The sequence below is a fragment of the Nerophis ophidion genome, linkage group LG06 (genome assembly GCF_033978795.1).
Source record: "Nerophis ophidion isolate RoL-2023_Sa linkage group LG06, RoL_Noph_v1.0, whole genome shotgun sequence".
Classification (NCBI taxonomy): Eukaryota; Metazoa; Chordata; class Actinopteri; order Syngnathiformes; family Syngnathidae; genus Nerophis; species Nerophis ophidion.
In genome coordinates, this window is record NC_084616.1 from 2,135,430 (window position 1) to 2,154,121 (window position 18,692).

General features: G+C 41.1%; 2 protein-coding genes across 4 annotated transcripts in view; both read left to right on the top strand.

Annotated features, from left to right (window-relative positions):
- LOC133554061 (regulator of telomere elongation helicase 1-like) overlaps nt 1–331 on the top strand; it is a 53,256-nt gene extending 52,925 nt beyond the window's left edge. For all 3 annotated transcript variants that reach the window (XM_061902426.1, XM_061902427.1, XM_061902428.1), the window contains exon 32: nt 53–331. In XM_061902426.1, coding sequence (XP_061758410.1) covers nt 53–171 — 119 coding nt within the window. In that variant the 3' untranslated portion in view covers nt 172–331. The remainder of the gene's footprint in view (nt 1–52) is intronic.
- A 3,912-nt stretch (nt 332–4,243) lies between these two features.
- LOC133554062 (protein-S-isoprenylcysteine O-methyltransferase-like) lies at nt 4,244–18,532 on the top strand. Its single transcript, XM_061902429.1, has 5 exons — nt 4,244–4,512; nt 9,390–9,478; nt 10,836–11,005; nt 15,148–15,365; nt 17,316–18,532. Exons 1-5 carry the CDS (start codon nt 4,294–4,296, stop codon nt 17,493–17,495), a joined length of 876 nt encoding a protein of 291 aa, XP_061758413.1. The 5' UTR covers nt 4,244–4,293; the 3' UTR covers nt 17,496–18,532.
- The last annotated feature ends 160 nt before the right edge of the window (nt 18,533–18,692 follow it).

Below are 18,692 nucleotides of genomic sequence, written 5' to 3' on the forward strand. Positions count from 1 at the left end.
CCCACCACGTCTGGCCTTCATCTTTGTCATATCTCTTCTCCCTCATCTGAAGGACTTTCCAGCATTATTCGTCCTCACCATAAGAGGCAGTACAAGGAGATGCTGAGAGCATTGATGGGTGGTCCTGCTGAAACTGCTGCTGAGCAAAACCACCTCAACGACTCAGAGTAAGAACTATCCAGTGCGTGACTACCATGCCACTTTTAAATCATGAAATCTACTTGTAATAGTAAAGAAATAATGAAAATCATTGTGTATTTTTTAAACTCATATTTTTATACTTTGTGTTTGTTTGGTATTAGTTGAATAAACAGGGGATGTTTTAAGTTTGCACGGACTCTTGCTTCCTGGTTAGGGATGCGTGCCCGATCCCAGCAGTCCTGCTGAGCACCGATAGACGTAAAATCCAGCGGTGCAATGTCAACGACTCAAAAAACGTAGAAAAAAAAAAGGCTCCACTTTTCGGAAAGTATACATTGGCTTTCCTATTGACATGCCACCGATTAGCATTAGCTATTTTACGTGGCGATTTCAACACCGCCAAATTTGTCAGTGAAAACTACAACTAAGACGCCCGTTAGAATCAAACAGCAGGTGCTCTGTGACTGCAACACTTACAGTATTAACACTGTGTAGGGCGCAACAGACAGCAAAGCCTGAACTGATCAACATGCAGTGCCGTCTAACATCCTGGACTTGGTGTCATACTTGCAAATGACAATCTGATATTTCAACAAGATACAGCAGTTATCATAATCAGCTCACTTTCAAAATTGCAATAAAATTGAGATTTTTTTATCAAAAAATATCTGCATTTATTAACTCACACAAAAGTACAGAAAATTGGTAGCAGTGAGTATCTGTATAGATCGCCAGGTGCCAAGTGAACAGTATCATCTTTATTCTTGGTAGATGAACTCTTTTAATTGTAAAAAATACCTGATTTAGAAGAATTTGAATCTTTGGTTTGATATGAATGGATTATATTTTTTGTGCAAAAAAGATGACACGTTTTGACTACATTTTTCTGTACCAAAAAAAAAGTGCTTGTTTTTGGATAGCTCCTAAAAATGGAGGAATTAAGTGGTCGCAGTGCATCCATCCATCCATTTTCTGCCGCTTATTCCCGTTCGGGGTCGCGGGGGGCGCTGGCGCCTATCTCAGCTACAATCGGGCGGAAGGCGGGGTACACCCTGGACAAGTCGCCACCTCATCGCAGGGCCAACACAGATAGACAGACAACATTCACACTCACATTCACACACTAGGGCCAATTTTTTTAGTGTTGCCAATCAACCTATCCCCAGGTGCATGTCTTTGGAAGTGGGAGGAAGCCGGAGTACCCGGAGGGAACCCACGCATTCACGGGGAGAACATGCAAACTCCACACAGAAAGATCCCGAGCCTGGATTTGAACCCAGGACTGCAGGACCTTCGTATTGTGAGGCAGACGCACTAACCCCTCTACCACCGTGAAGCCCTGGTCGCAGTGCAGATTTTTACAATCCGCATCAAAAGCCAAACCTAATGAAAAACTACAAGGGGTAAATTTGTTGTACTTGTATAGCGCTTTTCTACCTTTTTTTTTTTAAGGAACTCTAAACGCTTTGAGACTATTTCCACATTCACCCATTCACACACTGATGGTGGGAGTAGGAGTAATAAATGATGCACATTGCAATTGTGCTGTGTATAGATTTTTTTTTAGTGATTGTGTTTTTTTATTCCACACATGCATACAAATGCAATATTATACATCACCTATTTTACAGCATGTCTGAAAAGGAGTAGGAAGAAGCAGAGTTTATTTAATCCTACCCCCTTTCGTTTCAAACACGTGTTACTACTCATTCTGTAACACAACAGTAAATTAGTGTTTTAGTAATAAATAGACACATTAGTAAGGAAATAATGATTAAATACATAACAAAGTTATTTATGGTCCACATAATGAGATGAATAAAATCTCATTTTGAAATAAGGTCCAAGATCCTATCCAGGAGATGGCAAAAAGCCGCTGCCTGACCAGGGCTCAGAAAATCTACAGACTCCTCCCACCCCCAACAAGGATTGTTTTCACTGCTGGACTCTAGAACGAGGTTCCGCAGCCTCCGTAGCAGAACCTCTGGGTTCTGTAACAGCTTCTTCCCTCAGGCCGTAAGAATCTTGAGCGCATTCAAAATAATCCTCTCAATTCCCCTCAAAAGGGGATGAAGTGGCTGGAATAAAAAGACAATATAACATACATCCATAAACCTGGATGCATATGCAAAAGTGCAATATATTTATCTGTTCAGTCATATATTTATTGATATCTGAACCTTATTGCTCTTTTATCCTGCACTAGCATGAGCTAATGCAACCTTCTTATCTTGGCTGTAAAGTTCACTTCTGAATGACAATAAAAGGAAGTCTAAGATGTTTATCATGATTATTTTTCCTTGTAAACAGTTGGAGTTTGAACGGTTTACAAAACTGAATCTTATAAGTATATTGTTTATTATAAATTATCTAATTTAATTCCATGTACCGATATGCTAAAGGTCTTAAGTGTTGTAGGTGCGTACAAATGTTTTCATTTGGAATTTTCTCCACGGTTATATTTGCTCTTTTGTTGAGTAGAATTATCCAGTCCTGAGTAGCAGGTTATTATTTGCCAAGGACAAAATTTAGCTGTTTGAACTCACAACCTAGCCATCTCAGGGCGGACACTCTAACCACTCGGCCACTGAGTAGGCGTGCATTATGTGTATAAATTGTTTTAACTACTATCTCCGTCTGGACTGGAGCCTGCAATGCCTCAGACTGGAAGTCTCTTCAGAGAGTGGTGAGGACGGCGGAAAAGATCATCAGGACTCCTCTTCCTCCTATCCAGGAGATCGCAAAAAGCCGCTGCCTGACCAGGACTCAGAAAACTTCAAATTACTTCGGTACTCTTGTATTGTTCTGTATATTGTACAGTATTTTGTATTTCTACAGTGTTTTGTATATTGTACACGATTGCTTGTTATTTTTATTGGATAGTAGTCTGTTTATTTCAATTGTTAGTTGTTCCTTTATCACCTCTTGTGTTATTTATTTTACCCCATATTTGTTCCCACAACCGCACCTTAAGTTGGAGTCTTTAATCACGTTATATACAAATATAATGACAAAGTCTATTCTATTCTAAAATCTGCAGAGACTCCTCCCACCCCCACCAAGGACTGTTTTCACTGCTGGACTCTAGAAAGATGTTCTGCGGCCTCCGAAGCAGAACCTCCCGGTTCTGTAACAGCTTCTTCTTCCCTCAGGCCGTAAGACTCTTGAACGCATCATAATTAAATTATCTCCACAACTCCCGCCAAAAAAGGATTAACTCGCAGGAATAAAAAAGACAATATAACATACATCCATAAATGTGGACGTGAAAAACTGCAATATATTTATCTATAGAGTAATCTATTTATTATATATATTTATGTATTATTTATATATATTTATTTAATTATATATGCAATTTATTGCTTTTTTTTTATCCTGCACTAACATGAGCTTATGTAACGAAATATTGTTCTTATCTGTGCTGTCCATCCATCCATCCATCCATTTGCAACCGCTTATTCCCTCTCGGGGTCGCGGGGAGCGCGGGCGCCTATCTCAGCTACAATCGGGCGGAAGGCGGGGTACACCCAGGACAAGTCGCCACCTCATCACAGGGCCAACACAGATAAACAGACAACATTCACACACTAGGGACCATTTAGTGTTGCCAATCAACCTATCCCCAGGTGCATGTCTTTGGAGGTGGGAGGGGCCTATCCCCAGGTGCATGTCTTTGGAGGTGGGAGGGGCCTATCCCCAGGTGCATGTCTTTGGAGGTGGGAGGGGCCTATCCCCAGGTGCAGCATATCTTTGGAGGTGGGAAGAAGCGGAGTACCTGGAGGGAACCCACGCATTCACGGGGAGAACATGCAAACTCCACACAGAAAGATCCCGAGCCTGGATTTGAACCCAGGACTGCAGGACCTTCAAAGTTCAAATTATTTGAATGACAATAAAAAGCTAGTCTAAAGTCTATAATCTTTTTTTGTAACACGGCGAGTAAATGAAGGTCATTTTGTAATTATTCCCCCACCTTTTAGCACAATAACTCGCTTTTTTTAACTTGGATCACTAAATTGAGTGGCGTCTCTACGATGCAACTGAAAAATCCGACAAAACCTGAACGCCGCACCAGAAATCCCCACATCCTCTCGTCACGTGGAACGCAACGTGAGCTCTCGCGATACTTGGCATAAATCCCTGTCCGTCATGGCGGCCAGTAAGTTGGTCCTGGAAGGCAGAGTTAGTGTAAAGAGCTTCCTTCTCGGTCTCAGCGTCGTCATAATCCCTCTTATAAGAACCTGCTATGGACACCTCGACTGGGTATTTGACTACCTGACGGAAACTCCCGGAAAAATAGCAATTTGTCTGCATGTGGCCATTGTGAACGGCGTGCTGTTGGTGCTATGTCGGGGACCTGTCTACAAGGTAAGCACACCTGTCTACAATGTAAGCACACCTGTCTACAAGGTAAGCACACCTGTCTACAAGGTAAGCACACACACCACTACTTACTGTGTAGAAGGTAAGCACACCTGTCTACAAGGTAAGCACACACATCACTACTTACTGTGTACAAGGTGAGCACACACACTACTTTTTTGTCTTTTAAACAAGGATTAAGGAGACAAACTGCTAGCGAACACCAAACCTAAGTCACATTGTCGCCTGGCAGCTAATGTGAGTGAAGCTGCTTAATCCTATAAGCTCAAGAAGGTGGTGCTAATAATGTTGTGACCCACTAACATGTCTACAAATACAATAACGGGGATAGCAGCTCCATTCTATGTGTCATACTTCATCATTTCGCGATATTGCCATATTTTTGCTGAAAGGATTTAGTAGAGAACATCCACGATAAAGTTTGCAACTTTTGGTTGCTATTAAAAAAGCCTTGCCTGTACCGGAAGTAGCAGACGATGTGCGTGTGACGTCACGGGTTGTGGAGCTCCTCATATCTGAACATTGTTTACAATCATGGCCACCAGCAGCGAGAGCGATTCGGACCGAGCAGCGACAATTTCCCCATTAATTTGAGCGAGGATGAAAGATTTGTTGATGAGGAAAGTGAGAGTGAAAAACTAGAGAAAAACAAAGAAAAAAGACATGGCAGTGGGAGCGATTCAGATATTATTAGACACATTTACTAGGATCATTCTGGAAAATCCCTTATCTGCTTATTGTGTTACTGGTGTTTTAGTGATATTATATAGTCATACCGGCTTCACGGTGGCAGAGGGGTTAGTGCGTCTGCCTCACAATACGAAGTTCCTGCAGTCCTGGGTTCAATCCCAGGCTAGGGATCTTTCTGTGTGGAGTTTGCATGTTCTCCCCGTGAATACGTGGGTTCCCTCCGGGTACTCCGGCTTCCTCCCACTTCCAAAGACATGCACCTGGGGATAGGTTGATTGGCAACACTAAATGGTCCCTAGTATGTGAATGTGAGTGTGAATGTTGTCTGTCTATCTGTGTTGGCCCTGCGATGAGCTGGCGTCTTGTCCAGGGTGTACCCCGCCTTCCGCCCGATTGTAGCTGAGATAGGCGCCAGCGACCCCGAAAGGGAATAAGCGGTAGGAAATGGATGGGATGGGATGGATGGATATAGTCATATCTGAAAGTTGGAGGGGTGTGGCCAAGGGTGTGGTGACAGCCAGTGTCTCTGAGGAAGCCACGTTTCTCGATGAGGCGAAGGCAGCCGGTTGAACCGGCTGAGCCCCCCCCCCCTCCTCGACGGTGGAAGCATCCCACGTTCGGGAGCGGCCGGTCGGAGGAGGCAAGAGAGTCCGCAGCTGCCTCTTTGTCAGGTGCACGAGGAACGACGCAAGCTCCGCTCATGTCTACGGTAAAAGCCGACTTATTACCACAATTTTCTCACCGAAATCTGCCGGTTGACATGTGGTAGAGAACCATGTTCGCTTGACCGCTCTGTTCCATAGTAAAGCTTCACCTTCGGGAATGTAAACAAGGAAACACCGGCTGTGTTTGTGTTGCTAAAGGCAGCTGCAATACACCGCTTCCCACCTACATCTTTCTTCTTTGACGTCTCCATTATTTATTGAACAAATTGCAAAAGATTCAGCAACACAGATGTACAGAATACTGTGTAATTATGCGATTAAAGCAGACTACTTATAGCTTGGATCGGGCTGGAACAAAATGTCCGCTACAACCCGAGACGTCACGTGCACGCGTCATCATACCAACGTTTTATACAGGACACTTCGTGCCAAATTTAAAATTGCAGTTTAGTCAACTAAAAAGGCCGTATTGGCATGTGTTGCAATGTTAATATTTCATCAATGATATATATATTTTTTTAATTGATCTCAACTCTGTACACTGCTGCTGGAATTTTAATTTTCCTGAAGGAATCAATAAAGTACTATCTATCTATCTATCAACTATCAGACTGTGTGGTCGCTAGTAGTGGCTTTCAGTAGGCCTTTAATCCTATAAGCTCAAGAAGGTGGTGCTAATAACGTTGTGACCCACTAAACATTTCTAAGAATACAATTCAATTTTCTCTTTGTTTGTGGACACTTTATTAACTGTCTCTTTAGACAGTGTGCGTGTGGTGTTTTGTAAAAGTAGATCCGCGTCTCACATCTCAGCAACCATTTTGTTACTTGTCAAAGTATACATTTACGCTCTTTTAGAATGAAAAATGTTTAGCTGCTGGTGACATATTCTCCTAAAGGAGGGGATCAGGACATAATGTTCCCTCTCAATCCACCGCAGCTCCCTCTTATGTACAAACTACAAAAGCAGTGAAGTTGTCACCTTGTGTAAATGCTAAATAAAAAGAGAATACAACAAATCATTTTCAACTTATATTCAACTGAATAGACTGCAAAGACAAGATATTTCATCTCCACACTGACAAACTTCATTTTTTTTTTTTGCAAATAATCATGAAGTTATAATGTAATGGCAGCAACACATGTCAAAAAAGGCATTTTTACCAGTGTGTTACATGGCCTTTCCTTTGAACAACACTTTGGGAACTGAGGAGACACATTTTTGAAGTGGAATTCTTTCCCATTCTTGCTTGATGTACAGCTTAAGTTGTTCAACAGTCTCCTGCCTCATATTTTAGCCTGCACACATTTTCAATGTCTGGACTGCAGGCAGGCCAGTCTAGTACCTGCACTCTTTTACTATGAAGCCACGCTGTTGTAACGCATGGTTTGGCATTGTCTTGCTGAAATAAGCAGGGGCGTCCATGATGACAACATATGTTGCTCCAAAAGCTGTATGTACCTTTCAGCATTAATGGTGCCTTCACAGATGTGTAAGTTAGCCATGCCTTGGCCACTAATACACCTCCATACCATCACACATGCTGACTACAACACTTTCACCCTACAACAATCACTAATACACCCCCATACCATCACACATGCTGACTACAACACTTTCACCCTACAACAATCACTAATACACCCCCATACCATCACACATGCTGACTACAACACTTTCACCCTACAACAATCACTAATACACCCCCATACCATCACACATGCTGACTACAACACTTTCACCCTACAACAATCACTAATACACCCCCATACCATCACACATGCTGACTACAACACTTTCACCCTACAACAATCACTAATACACCCCCATACCATCACACATGCTGACTACAACACTTTCACCCTACAACAATCACTAATACACCCCCATACCATCACACATGCTGACTACAACACTTTCACCCTACAACAATCACTAATACACCCCCATACCATCACACATGCTGACTACAACACTTTCACCCTACAACAATCACTAATACACCCCCATACCATCACACATGCTGACTACAACACTTTCACCCTACAACAATCACTAATACACCCCCATACCATCACACATGCTGACTACAACACTTTCACCCTACAACAGTCCCAATGGTTCTTTTCCTCTTTGGTCAAACTCAGACCACAGAACACTTTTCCACTTTGCTTCAGTCCAACTTAGATGAGCTCGAGACCAGCGAAGTGTTTCTGGGTGTTGTTGAGAAATGGATTTGGCTTTGCATAGCAGAGTTTTAACTTGTACTTACAGATGTAGCGACCAACTGTAGTTACTGACAGTGGTTTTCTCAAGTGTTCTTGAGTCCATGTGGTGATATCCTTAACACACCGATGTGGCTTTTTGATGCAGTAGCGCCTGAGGGATGAAATGTGTGTAATATCATGGCTTACGTGCAGTGATTTCTCCACATTCTCTCAACCTTTTGATATTACGGAGCGTAGATGGTGAAATCCCTAAATTCCTTGCAATAGCTGCTTGAGAAATGTTGTTGTTAAACAATTTGACAAAGTGGTGACCCTCGCCCCGTCCTTGTTTGTGAATGAGTGAGCATTTCATGGAAGCTGCTTTTATAGCCAATCATGGCACCCACCTGTTCCCAATTAGCCTGTTCACCTGTGGGATGTTCCAAATAAGTCTTTGATGAGCATTCCTCAACTTTCTCACTCTTTTTTGCCACTTGTGCCAGCTTTTTCAAACATGTTGCAGGCATCAAATTCCAAATGAGCTAATATTTACTAAGAATTAGGTTTTCCAGTTTGAATGTTAAATATCTAGTCTTTGCATTCTATTCAATTGAATATAAGTTGAAAAAGATTTGCAAATCCTCAAATAGACTACATTAATAGTCTCACAATGTACTATCTTAGCAGACGAAATATGGTATATAACAAAATTGTCCTGGCTACTTAGAGGCACATTATTTTTATGTGTGTGTTTAAATACTTTTATCTTTCATTTTAATTTGTATACGTTTTCGTCTGGATTTTTTGAACAATAAAGAAAACGTGCTGGGTGCTTCAGGTCCAGTTTGTGACGTCACGCAAATTCACTTCCTGTTGTCATATTGCTTGGAGTATCAGTAGATCCGTGTAAAAGAGCACAGCTCCTTCCTTTCATGTACGCCTTTGAATATTTGTGTTGCTCAGACAGTAATGTGTTGATATAAGTTTAGAGGGGGTTAGGTCTTCTTTAACTGGGGACATACGGTACTGTCTTTTTTTTCATGTAAATGTTTATTATTTATGTTTGCTCGCTTGCTTTTCCGGTAAATGAGAAATGTCACCGGTCCGTGACTTTATGAAAGTGTTATTATTTAAAAGAGTAACAGTAAACGTGGCAAGCGTCACCGTGGTTTATCATGATGTAGTTTGTTGTTCCATCCCTAATGTACTTTAAAGTATATCCAAATGAGTTTCATGTTCATGTGGATGGATCTGTTGGAGTTCTTTCCAAAGGTTACATTTTCTGTCTTTTTGTCCTAGGTTGCTGTGAGAGCCTGCTTTTTAGGAGTTACCTTTGGGTGTGGCTTGATTATAAGCTGCACCGAAACCACTTGGACCCATTTTGGCTGGTATGTAAATGACTATTACATGATTTTGAGGCCTTAATTCCCTGTTTAATATAAAGAATGTGATCTTTAGTGTGCTTTTGCCTGAGAGTTAGGAGCAGCTTGTTTTGGAATGTTTTCCCTAATTGGGACGGCGTGGCGCAGTAGGAGAGTGGCCGTGCGCAACCCGAGCGTCCACGGTTCAATCCCCACCTAGTACCAACCTCGTCACGTCCGTTGTGTCCTGAGCAAGACACTTCACCCTTGCTCCTGATGGGTGCTGGTTGGCGCCTTGCATGGCAGCTCCCTCCGTGAATGTGTGTGTGAATGGGTAAATGTGGAAGTAGTGTCAAAACGCTTTGAGTACCTTGACGGTAAAAAAGCGCTATACAAGTACAACCCATTTATTTATTTATTTAATTCAAAAAAAGAAATATCCAGAAAAAGCTACGGTTTTAAGTAATAATAATATTAGATTTTATTTGTAAAAAGCACTTTACATTGAGCAAACATCCTCAAAGTGCTTAAAAAACAAACAACAATGCGAGAACCACAACTAGCTGCCCCCAACTAGTAAAATAAATAGTAAAAAAAAAAAAACTAGAACAGCCTAATAGCTAGAACTATCTTTATAGTTAGCACACATATATCTAAAAAAAGGCTTTTTTAAAAAGAAGGATATTTAAGCCTTTTTTAAAAGCATTCACAGTCTGTGGTTCCCTCAAGTGGTCAGGGAAAGTGTTCCACAGACAGGGAGCAGAAAGCCAGAAAGGGATGAGCAGTTCTTTGAGGTAGAGCGGGGCATTTCCATGGAGGCACCAGTGAGATATTAGGGAGACTGTGTATTCAATCCTGAGTGGAACAGGAAGCCAGTGTTTATTTGAGGCCTCAAATAACTTTACAGATTAGCACATTGATCCTGAGACAAAAGGAAGTCTTCCAGATCTTTATGTACATCTTGGCAATGTGAGAAGACAGAGTGTTTGGGGCCAAGTAGCCCGTCCTTGGGAGGGAAGATGAGCAAAATACAGACCAGATCTGATAGTGAACAGCAATGTTTTTGTTAAACCTGTGGGAAAGTCAGTAATACAGTATCAATCCCAAAAGAACCTCATTGGGGACTAACCCTTCTAACAAAAAGACAAATACAGTCTAAATTGGTGATGTTCTGCACCACAAGAGTCCTTGTACTTTGTTCTTGTGATGTCTGAGAGACGGATGGAAGAAGAATGAAGAGGAGGATACAAAAGTGTCTTATCTTGAGACAAAAGCAGGCCGATACGTTGAATCACAGAAGAAGCCGACTAAAGTTGTTAGACAGGAGATTATGAAACCTGGACTCATTGTTTTATTTTGTATAACGGGTGTGACCTCTCTGCAGGTACATGTGCTCCTTGGCCTTCTTCCACTACTCGGAGTACCTGGTGACGGCCATCATTAACCCTCGCAGTCTGTCCCTGGACTCCTTCCTGCTCAACCACAGTGTGGAGTACACGCTCGCTGCTGTCTCCTCATGGCTGGAGTTCACGCTGGAAATGCTCACCTTTCCAGGTGCGTCTCCTCTTCCTGCCAGAGCACGGTGGCCCAATACAATCTTATCTTTTCATACCATACCGATATCGATGCGATATCAGCACGACTCCCACATGCTTTTATTGCAGTGTTTTTCAACCACTAGTGCCGTGGGAAATTATGCAAATTCACCTAATTGGTCCCAAAAATATTTTTTGCAAATCAATAATTATAATCTGCCTGCGCTGTGTAGAAGTCAGCAGGGTAAGCACGTAATACTCCATGTCAGCAGGTGGCAGCAGGTAGTTCATTGCTTTGTAAAAGTCGGAATGTGTTGTGATCCCAATATGCAGAGCACAGCGGGAGGCAGGGTGCAGGTAAAAAGGTATGTCATGTTTAAACCAAAAATGAAAGAAAGGAAAAGGCAATGGCTATGCACAACTGAAGTAAAACTGATCTGGCTACAAAGTAAACAGAAACAGAATGCTGGACGACAGCAAAAACTTCCACAAAGTACATCCGTACATGACAAACAACAATGTCCGCATCAAAACTGAAATAGACTTCCTTGCTAGCACAAAGCAGGTGTGGGGAATAGCGCTCAAAGGAAGACATGAAAGTGCTACAGGAAAACACCAACAAAACAGGAAGGGCCACCAAAATAAGAGCGCAAGACAAGAACTAAAGAACTACACACAGGAAAACACCAACAAACTCAGTGGAGTTTCATTTTTTAACCTTTTCTGTTGCTCGTGTGCCTTTGGATTTTTTTATGGAAAAAATGTCCTGCTTCAAAAAAGGTTGAAAACACAGTTTTATTGTATTGTGTAGTGTAGGATGTTAGCAAACACTTGATGGAGTAAAATGACTGAAAGAACAATTAATTGTAGGTATGACTAATGGACCTATGCAGTCTTTAAGTGGAAGTGATGTCATAATAATCATACAATTCCTGACACTGTTACCATTGTCAATGAAAATGATGGTAAAATCCTGATAATTGCACTTTGATCAACTCTAGGAGCGTTGATCCTGCGCTTTACTGGAGAAGCAAGCTACTGTGCTAATGGCTAGCTAGCTGGCTTGGATGCTGACATGAAAACAGGATACATTAAGGTTGTTCCTCACTGAGACACGACCTACTCCAATGTAAACTTCCATCAACACTTTACTGTTTGAGCAACTGAGTTGTTCACTCTCAGAACACAAGTTAGTGAGGCTTCTATTCACGCTTGAACAGGAAGAGGACACCTCACTCACACCACACCTGCAGATCTGGCAGAATACACTCTAGCCCAGGGATGCCCATTACGTCCATCGTGGAGGATGTGTCAGTCGGTCGCAAACCAAGCATTAACAAAATAAACCTAAATATTAGTGATCTTCAATCTTTACTAGGACGTCACTTGATTGACATTCACGGCACCCGAGGGTCTTCTGAGATGACGCTGGCTGCTGCCAGATCATTATTAAGAAAACATGACCGAGAGGAGGGCGAGAAACACTTTTATTTCAACACTCTCGTGCCGTACCTGCTGTCAAAACTCTAAAGACAGACTGCATAGTTGCTGTCTTCACAATAAAAGCCCTGCTTCATCCTGCCTGCGCTAACAAAATAAGAGTCTCAGAAAGCTAGCGTGCACAAGTTAGCAAGCTACGGAGTTGGCCGTCAATGCAAAATGTATAAAAACGAGTATGGAAGTTGGACAAATAAGACTCCAAAATCTAACCACTTTCATGTGGTATTGGATTTTCCTCCATTTGAAAATGTGGACGTTATCAGCACTACTGTCTGATTCCAAACAATGCAAGTCATCAGAATCAGGTAATACACCAACTTATATTCTTGTCTTCATGAAAGAAAATAAATCTATATGTGTTAAACATGCTTGTGTTATCATTAAACACCTTGAACGTGTTAACAAAAACGTCTCTTTCGTAATTAAATATAAATTATATATATGAATGAGGTAGATTCCTTCGACTCGGTCAATTGAAAAGTAGCTCGCCTGCAGAAGAAGTGTGTGCACGCCTGCTGTAAAACATTTTACAAATTAAAACCGAGGAAGATAAAAACATTTAAACATAGGGACGGCTTGGCGCAGTGGAAGAGTGGCCGTGCGCAACCCGAGGGCCCCTGGTTCAATTCCCACCTAGTACCAACCTCGTCACGTCCGTTGTGTCCTGAGCAAGACACTTCACCCTTGCTCCTGATGGGTGCTGGTTGGCGCCTTGCATGGCAGCTCCCTCCATCAGTGTGTGAATGGGTAAATGTGGAAGTAGTGTCAAAGTGCTTTGAGTACCTTGAAGGTAGAAAAGCGCTATACAAGTACAACCCATTTATCATTTATCATTTAACACTCAAATACCAATAATATGGCTCTTAAAAATAAAGAACCTGGGAGTCCATAATGTTACTGATTGTTGGTACTTTTGTGTGGTAATAAATGTCAATGTCTGATATTAAAACTTTATACTTCTGAGTGTTGAAAGTATTTTGATGGTGGAAATATATGACTGGCAGCTATTTGAAGTCCTCCAAACATCCAATAAAACAGTGTTTTTTCAAAAAAACATTTTCCTATCAAATGGAATCACTTTCCACCTGAATATTGAAGTATATAAACAAGTTAAACACTTCACTTATCTTTTCCAAGACTTGTAAGAGCTAACACAACTTGTCCTTCCTCATAAACTGACTTCCTGAAAAGGTCGACCTGGAAGTGTCTAAAGCAGGAGTCGGGAACCTTTTTGGCTGAGAGAGCCATGAAAGCAAAATATTATAAAATGTATTTCCGAGCAAGCCATATAATAATTTTTAACACTGAATACAAAAAAATGTGTGCATTTTTAAGTAAGACCAACATTTTAAGAATATAATAAGTATCTTCTTCTTTTTAAAAACATTGTTATTCTGAAGCTAATGAATAAAATAGTTCTTACCATTAATGCGACTTCTTGAACAGGAATGGTAGAAAACGGATGAGAATGTTTTATATTTTGAACGTTATTTTTAACACTGATTACCAGCAGAATTATTCATTACTTATCGCTGTGTTTTCCAACCACTGTGCCGCGGCACAGTCTGGTGTGTCGTGGGAGAGATTATGTCATTTCACCTAAATTGGTTGATAATATTTTTTGCAAACCTGTAACTATAATTCAAAAATGTGCTGTTATTGAGTGTCTGTGCTGTCAGGAGCTCGGCAGAGTAAGCTTGTAATACTCCTCCATATCAGCAGGTGGCAGCAGGTAGCTAATTGCTTTTGTGGATGTCGGGAACATGGTATGTCGTGATCACAATATGCGGGAGGCAGCATGTAGGTAAAAAGGTATCCAACACTTAAACTATAAATAAACAAAAGGCGAGTGCCGCTAAGAAAAGGCATTGAAGCAAAACAAAACTAAAACTGAACTGGCTGCAAAGTAAAAAAAAAACAGAATGCTGGACGACAGCAAAGACTTACAGTGTGCGGAGCAGACGTACAAGGCATGACAATCAACAATGTCCACACAAAGAAGGAGTGCGTCCGCACAACTTAAAAAGTCTTGATTGTAAAAAACAAAGCAGGTGCGATGAATAGCATTCAAGGAGGACATGAAACTGCTACAGGAAAATACCAACAAAAGAAGAAAAGCCACCAAAATAGGAGTGCAAGTCACACAGGAAAACACCGAAAAAACTCCAAATAAGTTACGGCTTGACAGTACACCTACATAGAGACAAGAGCTATTGCCAGAACAATTTTTTTTGGTCAATATCGGCTACTGAGTTTAATTTTTTTTATGTTTTTTGCTGGTGGTGTGACTCAGAATCTTTTCAATGAAAAAAATGTGTTTTGGCTCAAAAAAGGTTGAAAACACTGACTTATCATGTTAAGCAATGCCAGCTAAGATTTATTTGAGAGCCAGATGCAGTCATCAAAAGAGCCACATCTGGCTCTAGAGCCATAGGTTCCCTACCCCTGGTCTAAAGAAATGAAGCGTAGTCATTTCCTATGGCCAGCAGGTGTCAGTAAGTGTCTGCAATCAAATGAGTGAAACACTGACCAGGAGTCAAGCTGCCTTCACTATTTACTTTCCTGCAGCTTCCAGTGTGTCGCATCAAGACGAGTGTGTGAAAATGTTGTGTACGTGAGGTTTAAAAATGACTCTTTGACCTTCCCTGTGTCGTCTTGCAGCGCTGAAGCAGCTGACCTGGTTGAGCGTGGCGGGTCTGCTCATGGTGCTGTGTGGCGAGGCTTTACGCAAGTCGGCCATGTTGACGGCCGGCTCCAACTTCAACCACATTGTCCAGAACGAGAAGGCCCACAGTCACGTGCTGGTCACCAGCGGGGTCTACGCCTTCTTCAGACACCCCTCCTATGTGGGCTGGTTCTACTGGAGCGTGGGAACACAGGTCTGGCCTTTATTTACATCTTTTATCCCCCAATAATGTTGTTTTAGAACAGGGGTCGGGATCCTTTTTGGCTGAGAGAGCCATGAAAGCCAAATATTTTAAAAACGTATTTCCGTGAGAGCCATATTATATTTTTCTAATACTTTGATATGGGGAACATATTCACCATTAATTAGTTGCTTATTAACATGCAAATTTGTAACATATTGGCTCTTAATTTGTCATTTTGAAGTACTTATTAATGCCTTTTTCTGCATGCCCTTATTTTACAAGCAGTAAGCCATTAACTAAGAGTCTTCCCTTATAACCTCAGCACTATTGCTTATTAGTAACCCTAACCCTTATATCATGGGTGTCAAACTCTGGCCCGCCCTACAATTTAATTTGGCCCTTGAGGTAATATCAAATTAACTTTAGAATTGGCCCGCCGGTACTATAAAGGCTCTGCCTTTAGTGTTGTCTACAATATGTTGTCACGTCCACTTTTACTCCATACAAACAGCGTGCCGGCCAGGTCACATGATATATGCCACTTGTGTACACACTTAAGTGAATGCCATGCATACTTGCTCAACAGCCATACAGGTCACACTGAGGGTGGCCGTACAAACAACTTTAACACTGTTACAAATATGCGCCACACTGCGAACCCACACCATACAAGAATGACTAACACATTTCGGGAGAACATCCCCACCGTAACACAACATAAACACAACAGAACAAATACACAGAACCCCTTGCAGCACTGACTACCACCAAACCCCCCCACCACCAACCCCACCCATCTCATTTTTATTTTAAGATTTATTAGCCTGTGGAAAAATGTAATGTTGATATTAACCTCAGAAGGCTGCAAATAGAAAAGAGGCATTAAATGTTTTATTTAAATTGTATTTATTTGACCATTTATTTTTTTTCGTTTGTTTTTTGAATGTTGATTTTGCACTATTAAGTTCTATAATTATTGCTTGTTCCATATTCATTGTTCAAGCAAATCAGTGTAGCAAACTGAGCAATGAATAACAATTTATTCATGCACTTTCTCTTGTTACTTCAAGGCTTGATTGTTTGATTCATTCATTATTGTTATTTTATTTTCTAATTTATTATTAACCTGTGGACAAAGTTTATTTTAATATTTACCTCAGAAGGCTGCAAATAGAAAAGAGGCACTCCATTTTTATTTAAATTGTATTTGATATGCCTTTGATATTTTTTAATTATTATTATTATTTGAAACTGGATGTTGCATGTCACTATAAAGTCATATAAGCCTTGCTTGTTCAATATTCAATGCAACACTTGTTTGGGTCCCTATTAAAAGGTTCATTTGTTCAACCTTGGCCCGCGGCTTTGTTCTGTTTTAAATTTTGGCCCACTCTGTGTTTGACTTTGACACCCCTGCCTTATATGTCCCCTAGTGTCCAAAACACTCTTAAGTCTTTGTTACTGACAATATGTTCCCTATACTAAGGTGTTACCAATATTTTTTAACACTGAATACAACTAAATGTGCGCATTTTTAAGTTTGACTAACATTTTTAGAGTATAATAAGTCTCGTATTCTTTTTAATAACATTGTTATTCTGATGCCAACAAATAATAAATGAAATACTTCTTACCATTAATGCCACTTCTTGGATTGATGGAATAAAATGCATGAGAATGTTTTTAATTTTGAACGTTATTTTTAACCCTGTGATTACCAGCAGAATCATTTATTACTTATCGTGTTAAGCAATGTTAGCTAAGATTTATCTGAGAGCCAGGTGCAGTTATCAAAAGAGCCACATCTGGCTCTAGAGCCGCAGGTTCCCTACCCCTGTTTTAAAAATACCTACAACAATTTAAATAAGGAAATAGTGGTGGTTCTTTATGAATATGAAATGTAGTTTCTGTGGCTGTGTGAAGTGTCATGTGGGCTAACAAGTTGCTGCTACCTTGCAGGTCCTGCTGTGCAACCCCATATGTACTCTGGGCTACACAATAGCCAGCTGGAGGTTCTTCCGGGAGCGCATCGAGGAGGAGGAGATTTCACTCATCAATTTCTTTGCCGAGGACTACGTGGAGTACAAAAAGAGGGTTCCCACTGGGCTGCCCTTCATCTCAGGCATCCGCGTCAACTAGGCCCCTAGGAGCGTGACTCCCGAGTGGGCCTGACTCCAAAAAGCCGGCCGGCCCTCTCGTCAGCGTGGCCACGGAACCAAACGTGGGCCGGACCGCACTCACTCACTCGCCGGCCAAGACGCCACAGCGGGCACGGCGGCGAGCCAAGTGGAGCGCTTTTACTTGACCAAACTCTACCATCCAGTTAGAGAGACCAAAACCTTTCACCGTGTATTCTAGTAGCACTTCTTGGCAGTTTTGTTTGCATGCTCGGACCATGCCAGCTGCTGCGCTCTTGTCCGTAGGGAGAGGGGTTTTGCTTTGCACAGGAACTCCTAAAAGCCCAGTTAGGCTGCAAAATAAAGGGATTCCAGATCAATATTACATCTATTTAATAGGGTGTCTAAATCAACTGTATTTAGCTAAGAGATAAATCATGGGGTTAGAGGTTGCTACAATAAATGATAAATAAATACTATTCCCAGAGTTTAGGGTTAATTGTGTGTAAAGTTGTTTACATGTTTTCAAGGCAGATAGCGTGATGCTGCTTCTACCTCCTGTGATTCATCTCCTTTATGCAGAGCAGCAAATTGTAACATTTCCTGCCTGGAAGGGCTGTGAACAAATACAACATAGAGTAAGATGGCAGTGAGCAAATATATAAGTTTGTTTCGAGGCAAGAAACAGAAAGCACAAGCAATTGTGACGCAGTAAAGAATGACAACTGCCCTCCTATTATTTATTGTACTTCTCTTTTTTTGGTATGACAATAAATCCAATGTACAGCTGTCATATGTAGCAATGTTTACAAATATATCACTTAGTTTTTACTGATTGTTTGCAGCCATTATGTTGTCTTGATGCTCCGCAGGGCTGGTGAAATAGTGAGTGTGAAGTCCAATCAAGCACCGTCGATGTAAACCACTTTGTCACCTCTGCTCAGGCTAAAAACTAATCCCACTTTTCACACTTTCTTGTAATTTCTTGTTTTTCTTATCCTCATCAAATGATCTGCTAGTTTGATTTCTGTAAACTTATTAAATTATTTGACAATTTAATTGGAGTCTTGCCATCTATGTACATAAAACTGCAGTTTTTACCTGCAACGTGAAAATAAAAAAGTAATAATTTAGCCATAACTTGCTGCCAATGCTTTACGATACATTTTAAGGACAAAGCTTTGAGTTGATTGTTTTATTTTTCTTTATTTTGATCCCG